The 13,465-nt window shown below is 40.7% G+C and overlaps 2 protein-coding genes across 3 annotated transcripts in view; one reads left to right on the forward strand and one right to left on the reverse strand.

Annotated features, from left to right (window-relative positions):
• Nucleotides 1–1,083, reverse strand: part of aatka (apoptosis-associated tyrosine kinase a) — a 45,211-nt gene extending 44,128 nt beyond the window's left edge. The window contains exons 1-2 of one of the 2 annotated variants that reach the window (XM_069674460.1): nucleotides 814–1,083; nucleotides 521–635 (exon numbers count right to left, since the gene is read on the reverse strand). In XM_069674460.1, coding sequence (XP_069530561.1) covers nucleotides 521–602 — 82 coding nt within the window. In that variant the 5' untranslated portion in view covers nucleotides 603–635; nucleotides 814–1,083. Of the gene's footprint in view, nucleotides 1–520; nucleotides 657–813 lie in introns of those variants that run through there. The other variant, XM_069674462.1, reaches the window with a different exon arrangement.
• Nucleotides 1,084–4,953: 3,870 nt separating this feature from the next.
• LOC138602699 (immunoglobulin lambda-1 light chain-like) lies at nucleotides 4,954–13,126 on the forward strand. The gene is made up of 4 exons (XM_069674234.1): nucleotides 4,954–4,993; nucleotides 5,086–5,407; nucleotides 11,773–11,810; nucleotides 12,599–13,126. The coding sequence occupies exons 1-4, from the start codon at nucleotides 4,954–4,956 to the stop codon at nucleotides 12,922–12,924; spliced, it is 726 nt and encodes a 241-aa protein (XP_069530335.1). The 3' UTR covers nucleotides 12,925–13,126.
• The last annotated feature ends 339 nt before the right edge of the window (nucleotides 13,127–13,465 follow it).

Genomic DNA, 13,465 nt, shown 5'->3' on the forward strand with positions numbered 1-13,465 from the left:
CTGGGTCCTTCTTTGCCAAGGTTCCCATGATGGGGGTGATTGGACACTGCGTCCAAATGGGCATCAAGAGCTGTCACCTCATTCAATAGAGCCATACACCTCTGTCGGCAGGTCACCTCTGTAATGGTGTAGTCAGTTACCACGCACACACCCTGATCACAGCACACACATGCGAACACTCAGAAGCAGGGATGTAGGGCTATGCAGAATCTGTGCAGGCACGTTTAACCCTCTTGTTACCAAGCTACAAGGGACTGAATGCACAACATCCATACCTGAGCTAATCTTCCTGAGCTAACTGTGGTGATGGTGATAATACTGTGGCAATGATGCTGCAGCTAGTGACGAGGGGAATTATGTACACAATAAAACAGCAACAATACACAGTGTTTGGCCTTGTATCAAACACCAGATGCAGAAATCAATCATTTTGCTCACGAGGAAACAGAAAAATCAGAAACGAGTCTACAGATAAAAGACAAACACCCTCGTTCAAGCCATTCTTCAGTTTGACCCTTACCTGTGTCAAAGTGGGAGCTGAAGGCAAAACTGGGATTGAAAAACGCCGAAGACATGACAATCACATGTAGGGCAAAGACCATCCTCCTCGTTGCGTTGCAGAAAACAGCAGAAGCCTAAACACAAAAAGGTCGAGAATAAATCCCCGACTCAGGTGCGTTTAAGATTCAAGTAACCTTTAGCAGAAGCAGTGATGCGCAGCATTTTATTCCATCGCACTTCACAGAGAGACCCCCGAAAATCCTGCTCCACCTTCAGCTCGAACAGATTTGGAAACAGATGTTGACATTTTACCACATCTGTTCGTTGTTTGACAGCAAAATCCCGCCTCGCGCCTTCTTCATGTGACAGCTATAGTCTGGACAGGTTTCGTGTACCTACTCGGTCACCCGGCGAAACGATTGTCCGTTTCGACACCAAATCTATACACTGTCAAATCTTGACTGCTCCAGACATTTGTCCATGTCTTGGGTTCCCTTTTCAGTATAAAGCTCTGGTTTCTCCCTTATTAGGACTTATATGTTGCTTTAAGGGAGAGCAGCTGGTTCGTTTTAAAAAGATGCGTCGGTCAGCGATGCGCATTTGGGTTTCAGCTTCTATACAGTCAGAATGAGCGACATCTTGCACCAGTGTAAAGACACCTGAAGTATAAAAGAACTTCCGCTTTCAAAATAAAAGCTGACTTACGTACCAAAATAGTGATGTTTTCTTTATTTTGAAGACAAAATCAAATAGTCCTCCGGTTTGTACTGCTACACTTTACGTAGCCATTGGCAGAGGAACCCTGCGAGTTCTCATGCGCGCGTGCGTGTATAGGCTTCAGCCACTACAATGTCGCATTCTTTCGTGTTTTATACAAAACTAAGGACGCAACCCACCTGAACTGTCGAGAAGAAGAAGGTCAGAGTGGCTCTGTACGCAGGCCAGCCCACAAACAGCTGGACGGTTGTCCATCATCTGCACCAGCATAGTTGCCTTCAGAGACCACTGGACCGGAGAAACTGGGCCGGTACCAGGGCGTCCTGTCACTGGCACTAGTAGGTTGGAAAATGAATTTGTAAGCACATTATCGAGATGCTGTGGGACGGTTTCTGGAGGAACAATTCACGTTTACAGGCGTGTTAAAAACTTGCTAATGGTCATGTGACTGGCCGAAGCGGGAAAACTGAACAGGTTCACTGGTGGTCAGGTGATGAATAACAGGCATCAGGAGACAGGTAAATTTTGTCATTTAAAATAACATTTTTAAAGAAATTAACCAATTTGACTTTATCACTGATTTGACCAGCATTAGCCTACCTGTTTTAATTCTTTTTTTGTTGACGTGACCAGGCATTTTCACTGTCACACAATATAAAAATGAATATGATTAGTATTTTCGTCCCTTAAAATGCTGTAAATGGTTTAACATTTTAGTGTTATACAGGGACCTGCTGTCATAAAAATGCTGTGTTATTAGATTTTTTTTAAATTTTTAGGCCTCATGTCAGAAATAGCCGATAATGTGACTGAGTCCAGCATGGTTCAAATTAAAAATAAAAGCATGAACATTTTGTTATGAACCTTAAGTGTCTATTTTAGTTACTGGCAATCATTTTTTTTCATCCATTTAAGTCCAAAAGAATAGGAACATTTTTCACCCAAAACCATGCCATCTGGTGTGACACCGTATTCAGATTTTTAATCAGACAATTCCATGGACATCTTCATTCAATTCACGGACCCCGTTAAAGTTCTTATTACTGAAGTCTCCTCTGAAGCCAATGGCATGTGAACATGGTAAGCTTTGTCTGAGAATTGTTCAAATATTATCTGAACCACTTTCAAAGTGTTCTTTGCTGTGACACCCCTGAATTATATTTTTATTAAAATATATTTTCTAAATATATTTACATAATTCTGTAAAGTTATGCAAATCTGACTTGCTAACTGCTAATGACAGGTTAGCTAATAATAGCAGGCTCTTTAGCTGAAACAAAAGGCTGAAACGTCCGAAAATGTCACACAAAAGGAAGGCTTCTTGAAAAAGCATTTAAAATGATGAAATAAGATATTTTAATAATAATAATTGTATTTATAAAGCACTTTTCAAGCTCTGAGCACAAAGTGCTTTCCAGGTTAAAAGATTTACAGAGTTTAACTCATATTTTAAATAATTTCCCCTTTTAAATTAAATATTTACATGAATTAAAACTATTTTCTGCATTTTTGGACAAATGTTTGGATCTGTGAAGGCTTCTGTTCATCTTTTTTTTTTTACAAAATGTCTTTTTTCAAAATGGTTGATATTGTTTTTGAGAATATTAAACTTTTTAAATGGTTTGATATCAAAATATTTGAATAAAATACCTGTCACTTCTCTGTAATTCAATAGCTGCAGTTTCTGTCCTTTGGTGTGACATCATATCCTGTGGTGTGACACACATGAAAGTACCAAAAAAATTGTGTGAGTGTTGCATTGGTAGGATCTACATTAATCACTCATCTTAATTAGGTGTAATAAGTGTCAGTTTTGAAAGGATGAAAGCAAAGTTTGACGAGCATTTAGTGAAAAAGACGGACAACTTCGGCAATTTAAACACAAATAGTGTTTTTTTATCATTTCAAATGAAAAAAAAAACACTATGTGAAATTGAATGTATAACAATGACGGTGCTGATTATGTATTATTTCAGTTTGTTTTTTTATTAACTTAATGTCACACCATAGGACAAATTATGAGTTCAGTAAAAATGATGAAAAATAGAGATAAAGAACTGAAAATGGTGGTGACCACTTGTATTTTCTCAAACCTAAGATTTCACAATGTATGAAAGTATTGTTTCTACAAAAATTTATTTTTCGCTCCACCATCTCTGTTCCTCTCTCTCTCTCCCTATCTCCTTCCCCCCCTCTCTCTCTCCCCCCCTCCTGTCTCTCTCTCACACACACACACACACACACACACACACACGTTGATGTTTGCTACGGGCCCTCTGCTGGTTGTCAGCAGTAAAGCAGAGTGATTGTGGGAAATCATAGCAAACTGCCACCCAACCTCTCAAACATCAGAGTAAAAATTCCTAAAATGCTCAAATGCATTGTGCTTTGTATTTAACATGGATGTTTTGCTCTTTTCATATGTTCAAAATATGTACTATTTCATTCAAAGATACAATTTATTGAAGATTTTAACTTTTTGTTCTTGAGCGCCATTCATGAGCAATGACTAATAATTGGAGGAGGTCAATTCCCAATTTAACCAGACATCTACGGCTGGCTCCCTTTGTCATGGTTCTAACTCTAGATTTTCCTCGCTTTCGCTTGTAGACTGTTTTCCTTCATCTGAGCGTCAAATCTGTTTCTTTTTCTTTGGATTTTTCACTTATTTTTGAAGATGTATCTGTAGTCATCGATCTTTTCTTTGTTTGTTCAGCCATAGTAGATTACTGTTTACTCGCAATGCTTACAGAAACCGGAAGTGCAGCCACTTAGCTCCGACTACCATCTCTGACAGACCAACCACTGCTGGGTGATGGAAAATCAGAAAATGCGTCAGTAACTGGGCACCTTGTGATTTTTTCCGCCTTCATCAGTTGGCCACAGGCTCAATCACTGTTGTGCTAACTCATCCGGTGATAGATAGTGACTTAAAAGACATTTATTTAAATGAAAAAGTTTGAGATAGTTACTTTAAATTCTTGCATTGAAAAAGCAATAATTAGGAGTCTTGGAAAAAGCTCCTTGCATGCATTTCATACCATTGATTAAACATCCATTAGTTTGCCTTTGTGCAAATACGAAAGGTTGTTATTCTGCTAAATATACACTAGAGTGCAGCACTGGATTACAGTTGGAAAGGCAGAGCGGGCACTCTTACTGTTTAGAATATTTTTCGCTGACACACACGCACACACACACACGCACACAAACCCAAAAGCAGGCTTTGGTTTCAACAGCACTTAGCTCTCATTTTAAAGTTCCCCGTCTTATCTGCAGGATGCACCTGCAAGCCTCTGGTCTTAATTTAGCCTCATGTAAATTATGAGGTTTAGTATCAGTTCCTGTTTGACTAGAAACAAACTTTACTGTTTGAATATAATAGTTTTCAAAGTTTTGCTGGTATATTTTACATTTACACATCTTATATCCTGTAAAAAGTGATTCAGTTATATACGATTTTTTGTAAACACACGCACATATAAAAAATGATAGAAACTATGATACGTGTCATAATTTCCAATCATTAGGAATTGGATATGTAACAAACTGCATGATTGTGTGACAAACCTGCAGATTGAATCAAAGCTCCTCCTCCTGTCACTCACTCTCAGTTTCACTGTTGTATTAAATTGCTCCTCCAGCACCTCCTCTCCTCATCCTCCAAAGCCTCTAATCTGTCAGCAGTGAGCTCACTTCCAAGTTACAAGGCCATTGTCAGCACACACTGCCAACATGCTGGGGACCCTCTGCACTCTCATCACTGCTCTAACATGTAAGGAGGCTGACTTACTGCAGCTTTCACCTCATGTTGGATTCATCAGTCTGTGTGTTTCTCTTGACTCCATGTCATCTTGTTGTTTCCAGGTGTGAGTGCTGTGACGCTGGTGACACAGAAGCCTCCTGTTGTGGCGCAGAGGAGAGGAGAGACAGCCACCATGGACTGTAACCTGGGGACTGTTATTGATTTTTCTGCTGTCTGGTACAAACAGGTTCAAGGAGGACTTCCTCAGCATGTTTTAAGGTTTCGTCAGACCTGGAGCGCTCCAAGCTATGGCTCTGGTTTCTCTTCTCCAAAGTTCACATCAACAGATCAGTCACAAACAGATTATCGTTTGATCATCAGCACTGTGGAGGAGGGAGACTCAGGATTCTATCACTGTGCTGTATGGGATAACTCTGCTAAGGAGTGGGTATCACAGTGATTCACACCGTGACAAAAACCTCCTCACTAAACACTTCTGCTTTTTTACCATGGTTTCTGAAGGGAAAGTAGAAAAGACGTAAGAAACTGTTTTCTTTGGGGCTCTGAGAAATAAGTAGTTTTAAATGATTGAAATAAACTATATAACTGTTATGAGGTTAAAGGGAATAAAGATAGAAGCAGTGATTTTCTTCTAAAAGAAGCCCAGATCTCAGAAAACCAAACATAAAATTGAATCAGGGCTCTAAATCAGTCCCTCATGTACCTTCGGTATCACAGTGAATGCATTGAAACAAAGAGCATGTCGAACACTTACGCAAATATATACAAATATATTTACAAAATAAACATGTCAACGAGAAAATTGGACTGAAATATTTGAAAGTGCATTCCAACCAATTTCCCTTTTCTGGTCGTGAAGACCGGGGTTCACGGGGTCATCAGGACAACACTAAATGAGACAAGCAGCCCAGGGAGGCCCTGCATGCAGAATTCTATTGGTCCATATCAAACAGCAACAAATGTAGAAGGGCAGAAGAAGTCCATTACCCATTGCTACATAAAGTAAGAGTATCTCTTTACTGTCAGAGACACAGAGTAAAGTCAGATCCTGCCTAAATACGCTCAGTGACCAGTGGGCAAAAAACAATTAAAAGGGCTCCAGTTGTATGCCATCGGGCACTAGTAAGCAGAAAGTTGTAATGCAAAACAACAACACGGGCAACTATGGTCAACTATAGGCATCCCATGAGGGCACATTGTCTCACTCGAAGTAGGTGCGGAGGCTACTCTTTTTCCAACATGTCAGTTATCCTCTGGAAGGGCAACCTATTCAATTGTATCGATTGGAAGGGCACTTTATCATTTTTTATTTATTACAGGGTCATCCGTGAGGGCACTTTTGCGGCGATTGCCCCCCTCCTGAGTAAACCACTGTCAGTGGCCACAGACTAGTCGAAGAGACACAGGAGTTCCTGACCACCAGCAGAGGAAAACGTCTGAAGTCACTGCATGACAGGTGCACAGACAGATATGCACTTCCTCTTAAGATGTCCCAAATATAAAGACACCAAAGTGGAATATTTGAATATGTTTAATTTGTTAATTGTAAACTTCACAAAGCCAGCTTCATTTCTCTGCATGTCACACACTGGGGGATACTATTAATGCGATTGGCCAATCGTCCATTGAAAAGGGACACAGCACTCACATGTAACAAATGTAACCCAGGTTAAATAATCTAAATAATATCTGAACTGCTCAATCAGGAAAAGTTGAGGGACAAAATAATCGAGCAAGATCAACATTACTTTCATTAATATTCAGAAAAAATGACCATAGGGGGGCTGGAGCCTATCCCAGCTGTCATAGGGGAAGAGGCCGGGTGCTGAGTGTGTAAACTCCTCCTCCTCCTCTGCTCCTCTCCTCAGTGTCTTTATAAGCTTCAGTCTCTCTTCTCCTCACACTCCAACCCTGCTCACCTCTCAGCTGGACAATAAGGGACGTTTACAGCACACACTGCCAACATGCTGGGGACCCTCTGCACTCTCATCACTGCTCTAACATGTAAGAGATTCTTCTCAGTCCTTTCACAGCCCATCATTTCACACACTAACCTTTCACTCATGTATGTTTCTGTGTGTGTTACAGATGTTGATGCAGTGATAGTGCTGACCCAGACGCCTGCTGTCCACACAGTTTCTACAGGACAAGAGGTTGTTCTCAAATGCAACATTCAGAGATATGATGGAAATTATGTCAGCTGGTACAAACAGGTTCCTGGTGAAGCTCCTCAGTATGTTCTGAGATTTCACCACTCTAACAGATCACCCGACTTTGGATCAGGATTCTCCTCAGACAGATTCAACTCTAAATCCTCATCAAACATAGATTACCAGTTCATCATAAAGCGAGCAGAGGCAGGAGACTCTGCTCAGTATTTCTGTAGAACATGGGATGACTCTGCTTCTGCAGCTGTATCACAGTGATTTACACCGTGACAAAAACCTCCTCACTAACTACTTCTGCTTTTTGAGTCTCTGACACATCTACTAAAGCTCCCTGTAACTACACTACACAAGACTTTAAGATGAATACCAACCAGTGTCCTCAATCTGTTGAAAGAACAATTTCTTATAAAACCTTATTTAATAATCTCTCTCATCACTGAACATGAAGAAATAACTTATTTCAATGTTTGTTTTCAGCCTTTAATTTTCTTTCTTTAAACTCCAATAAAACAGCTCAGTGCAAAAACACCAATAAATGATGAATAAAGATAAACAGAGAGATTCATTCTTTTTCTCTGGAAACATATTTCATACCAAGAGGACCTTGCATTTAGAATATTTAAAGCACACATGAGGACAGATGAAAGAAAACATGCCATGTTTTGATTTTGTGCATTTATTACACAAAGTCCATCCACAGAACTACAACTGTACGGACTAGCAATTAATTTGGGATCAGAGTTCACTCTGGGTTTTCAAGTTTTTGAGTGCAGAGTTTAGACAACTGTGTCCGAGGGGGTCCAGAGTTCCCTGAGTGTATTGCTGGGGGTCAGCTGATGCACTCATTGGAAAAGTCCAGTAAAGAAAAAATCGATACTGTGTGCAAGCTAACACGTCTGGTGAGGTCCTGTGCTGAGCGCAGGCCATGAAAGCCAACTCACAGCGGGCACACGACTGGACTCCCTGTCAAGCTGGCCTCTCTCTGCCCCGGATCCTCAACTACCTGGATGATTGTCTGGTCTGTGCGGCTTCAGTGGAGCAATGCCAGTGTCACGTGGCCTTGGTCTCACATTCAGAGCCAAGGCCTGCACATCGCAAAAAGAGCCATCTCCAGCCTTCCCAGGTGCCAACATTTCTTGGTCTGGTTCTGGATTCCCTGAGGGCCATTATTGTGCTGATCCCTGAGAGACAGCAGGCCTTCAAAGCCGGCCCCTGCAGTTTACAGCTGCTTTCTCGGGTCAACTGGAGGCTATGCCTTCGCCTCATGGCCTTCAAGTGCAATTTGCAGGCTGAATTTTTTATTAATATTATATATTATTATCATATTTCATGAATACATTAATACTCAATCTTGTCTGAAAATGGTTGGGGAAAAAATCAATCTTTGATTTTATATAATTTACAAGACATAAGGACACCGTAACAACCATAAAGTGTTTTAAACATTTAAAACATCGAGTAATATTACATCACAAGAGGGAGTCGTGGTGTACGACTCTGCATTAGCTCAACGTGCAGAAGTTGGTGGTTGCGTTTGTCCTGGTTGCACAAATTCTGTCTCGAACGGACATCGAGTCCACCGTTCTCATGAGAAGGAGAGGAAAGGAGCTAGCTTTCATGCCTGGGTGCGTTTTTTGCAGGCAAAGATAGGGGACTTTGTTTCTGTATCGGTCACTGAAAATGCTGTCGTCTGTATGTTGCAAGTGATATGATGGAGTTCAGGATGGGATGTTGAAACCAGGACCGTGTGACTCACACAGTGTGAGCCCCTTCAATACACACAGCATCAGGTTCACCGTCAGCAGCAGCCTCTGGTTCTGCTCCCGGCGGGACAAACAGTCACATAGGTATCGAGATTCAGTTCGGCGAAAACATGAGCTGTGTACTCCAAATTAGGGTAGAAGAAGAAACTGTCTCCGCTCTCTCTCCCTCTCTGTCTCTCTCTCTCTCTCTCTCTCTCACACACTGTAAAAAGTAGTATGGATTTACAGTTATATAACTTTACAGTGTTGTGATGTGAGCACAGCGTTAGATATCGCCAGCTAATGCCGGTCACTCATTACGACACCTGCCCAGTTCCCTTCTGGTTCTCGCTGCACTCTAACTCAATGTCTCTCCTGTGGCCTTTATTTCTCCTCTTCCTGGCCTGTTCCTGCTCTCTCTGACGCCTAATGTTAAAGCCCTCATTAATCGGTGGGGCTCCCTTCTTTCACGTCACATCCGGTCGTCTGTTTTGATGCTTAAATATAGGAAAACTGACTCCAGAAGCAACGTAGTGTATTAATTCATATATTTTGTTAAAAATATAATTTCAGCGATGGGCTTGGCAGAACCTGTCGTCAGGACTACTCTTAGCATTGGGAGGTATCGGTGCAGAGCTCACCAGTTGGATCCCTCAGCAACAGCCCAGAATATCCTGATATTTCTGCAGACTTCTCTCACCATGATATGTGCAGCAGCCACGGGGTCATATCAGTCCACATTCACAAGGTTCTACTGTCTGAATGTAGCAGCTAGTCCCTCCTTTAGTGAGCGAGTGCTGGGTGTGACAATGAACGGTTAGGCCTTGTGGGCTATGTGTTTTTCACTGCTTGGTTGTCTCCTCAGTCAGCTTAGTGACTTGCAGGCTGGTCGCAGTGGCCACACCGTTCCTAAGTTTGGCCCTGTGTCTTGCAGAGCCTTAAGTTGTGTTCCCAGAGTCAGCCTTGCGTCTTGCAATCTTACCTCAGCATTCCTTCTGCCTCTCAGGCTTTGCCTTTGCGTCTTGTGAGGCCTTGACCTGGATGACAAAATTGAAAAATAGTTTGTTTGTAACTATTGTTTCATGAATTTAAACCCCAACAATTGTAAAAAGTAAGTTCAGTAACTCTTCCGTACTTGTGCTAACCTTGCACACATTGTAAAAGCACTCCACCTTCATCCATTAACCCTTGTGTGGTGTTCGGGTCTGTGGGACACGTTTTCAATGTTTACCAAAAGGAAAGTGATATGATTGATTATTATTTCAACCTCAGACTCCTTGGCTTTGGCTCATTTTCTGTGAAGAACATATAAATGAACACATTTTTAATGACTTCACACTGTACACCCCCCCTACACATTTATATTACACATGTGGTGTCCGGTTACACTTGACCCGAGGGTAGTGTGTGTGTGTGTGTGTGTGTGTGTGTTTTCTGCTCCTACTATTCACATACAAGGTTGTAACATTGTTACATTTCATGCACTGAAACCTGTCTGCTCCAACATTCCTGCACATGCTATCCCACCTGCAAATTGGGGGCGGAACACAACAAATAAATCGCGTTGCCTGTGTGCCTCTGCATCACAGTCGATCAAGATGGTGAAAAGACTCTCTGCTCAGAGGGCCTTAGAAATTATTTCCAAAGAGAGAGAAGCTGGGGAAGATAATTTGAAGATCACATTTCTGTCAAATTCTGTCAAAATACATATGCAACACACACGCTTAGTACAACTCTGCCAACCATGTGTTGTATAGGCCCGCATAAATAGACTATATGTTCAGTGGGGCTGATGTGTTGTGTAGAGTGTTGTGGATACTGTATCCTAAATTTACCTCGGCTCTATCCAGTATCTACCTGTCGATCGATTGATCGATCGGCTGTGGCTCAGTGGTAGAGGCGGTCATCTCTCAATCAGAAGGTTGGGGGTTCGATCCCTGACTGCTGCAGTCACATGTCGAACAGTCCACGGGCACGACACTGAACCCCAAATTGCTGCTGGTGGCAGCGGCTATGAATGTGCATAGATCTGATTGGAGATTGGCCCTTAGGCCTTTGCCATCAGTGTGTGAATGAGTGAATGTTATATGTAGTGTAAAAGCGCGCTGAGTGGGTGGAAGACAAAAAGCTGTGTAAGTACAGTCCACTTACTATTTTAGATCGATATCTTAGATCTGTCTGTCTGTACAGTGGGGCAGGTGTTTTTCAGGCATGAAGGTGTTTAATTTCTGAGCATTGTTTCAGTGGGATTTGTTCAAAACAAACGTGTTTTTCTTGTTGACATTGATTTTTCCATTTTTTTTAACGTTTATCACAGAAAACGGATTGCATTATTATTTATAAATATGATCAAACAGAGGTAAATGCTAAATATTAACCAGATATGCTGTCTTCATTGCTTGCAATTGGGATAAAGTAAACATCTGATAAGTATTTTATAAAAATTGTTATGGCTGTATTGATTTAAAAACCCAGTAATGTGGTGGGTCCACCAGACCCGCAAACATTGACTGAGTAACCAAAACATGAACACCACACAAGGGTTAAATCTGACATTTCATTGAATTCAGGATTTAAATTCTTCTCTGTTTTGTCACATAACATTTTAGCAATAAGTTTACAGAAACATGTGATTACAATTTTTATTGAAGCACATCTAGATCACTGTTTACATCAAACACAGAGAAAAGAATATAAACTGATTCACTAATGATTTGATTTGTTGGATTGGTTGTAGCTGAATTAAATGCAATAATGAAATCAAACTGAATGAGATGTTGACAGTGAAAGTTGCTCTCAACAGGATGTTTCAGTTCCTCTCCCCTCATTAGTGAGAGTCAGGAGGTTTTTGTACAGCCATGTGTACAAACTGAATCACTGTGGTATTCGGACAAGGCACCAAGCTGACAGTGACAAGTAAGTACTTTTAAACTGCTCATAAAACAAGATGGATTTTCTCTTTCGGATTCAAATTGATATAAAATAATCAATTGTAATGTTACTTATTGTGGACAATATTTAACAAGTGTTTGAGTGAATAATAGATCTAATGTTTGACATGTTCTTTGACATCTGGCTGTCTTTGAATGCAAAAGAAAGCTTTCCAAATGATCACTATGTTTGAAATATTTTCTGCAAATGCTCTAAAATAGTTTCATCGTGTCGGAATTTCTAACAGTGAAGCAAAATATACCAGATTGTGATTATTGATTCATAAATCTTTGGCAGGTTTGATCGTTTCAAAACGTTGTGTTCAATCATTTGTAACAAATGTTTTACATTGTGACATGAACACCAAATGATAATGCTTGTAAAGTTTATTGATGAATAAGTTCTAAGTTAGTTCTGAATTGAGCGAATGTCATCCTCGCTTTTTGTATCATTTTGCTCTTTGAATGTTGGAATCAAAAAACAGATGACGACTGATGAATTGTGATTTTAAGATTGTTATATGAGATTAAAAACATTGAGAGAGAAACAGAGGGAGACTTTATGAACGTGTTTCAAACATTCAAACTATACTGATTGTTAAATGACGGAATATTTTCACTGATGATTTTGTTGTTTTTGCTGATATAAAATGTTTGAATGGAGCCTGTTTGTTATATTTGAAACACAACTAAGTAGCCTCTCTGTGACTGTCATACTTTGTGTTAATGACGTCATTTCTAGTTATTTGATGGATGTGCTTTGTGTATTTTCAGGCTCCAGCCTCCCTCCTCCCGTCCTCACAGTCTTCCCTCCGTCCAGTGCTGAGCTCCGGTCCGACAAAGCGTCTCTGCTCTGTCTGTCCAGTCAGTCTGTGCCTTTTGCAGAAGTGAGCTGGTTGGCTGCTGGGAGTCCAGTGAGCAGTGGGATCTCTACCAGCACGGCTGTTCAGCAACCGGACCAGACGTTCCACATCAGCAGCTATCTGTCCATCCAGACGTCCGACTGGAACATGGACAAGGTTTACACATGTAAAGTGTCTTTGGGCTCCCAGACTTCAGAGAAAAACATGGACAAGTCCCACTGCACTGAAGAAGAGTAGAGGAGCAGAATGAGCCTTTCTAATCTGCTTCTTTACTGTTTGTGCTGTTTGCTCATTACAAGGTTCACATGTTAGAAAAGATGTGTCTGCATGCTTGTAATACATGTTGTGACAGTTAGGTGGAGGTGTTGTATCAGCTTTGCAACTGCTGCTTTTCTCAACAATCATTCAATAAAACACAAAAAACTCTGTGAACCAAAAAGTATTTGTGTTTATTTGTTCTACTGACAGCATCATTTATAATGATATTTTGACTTCAATCATTTTTCAAGCGCTGATTTTTCTTCTAATGTTCATTTCAGTGGTTATTACAGCAAAGCAGACACATAGATAACAGACAGATTTCTGTTTGATCTTCACTTAAATATGAATATTTCAATTCAAATAGCAACATTTTTATTAGGAGTTGATTTGAGGAAACAACAGATGTATTAATGTTACTTGGTTTTATCAGTAGTCATGACGACAGAGAAGTCAGATAAATGATGAAGCGACTGAAACTGAGTTTTCATCCTCCATCAGCGAAGCATCACCTCTCTGC

Source organism: Semicossyphus pulcher, unplaced genomic scaffold (assembly GCF_022749685.1).
Source record: "Semicossyphus pulcher isolate SPU_LCO1_2020_fin unplaced genomic scaffold, fSemPul1.0.p SCAF_23, whole genome shotgun sequence".
NCBI classification, from domain to species: Eukaryota; Metazoa; Chordata; class Actinopteri; order Labriformes; family Labridae; genus Semicossyphus; species Semicossyphus pulcher.

Bases quoted from the DNA above. Each gene is read 5' to 3' on its own strand.
- LOC138602699 (XM_069674234.1), top strand. From the start codon at position 4,954: ATGCTGGGGACCCTCTGCACTCTCATCACTGCTCTAACAT. The intron at 5,408-11,772 runs GTGGGTATCACA...AAACTGAATCAC, and splicing joins TGGGATAACTCTGCTAAGGA to TGTGGTATTCGGACAAGGCA. The intron at 11,811-12,598 runs GTAAGTACTTTT...GTGTATTTTCAG, and splicing joins CACCAAGCTGACAGTGACAA to GCTCCAGCCTCCCTCCTCCC.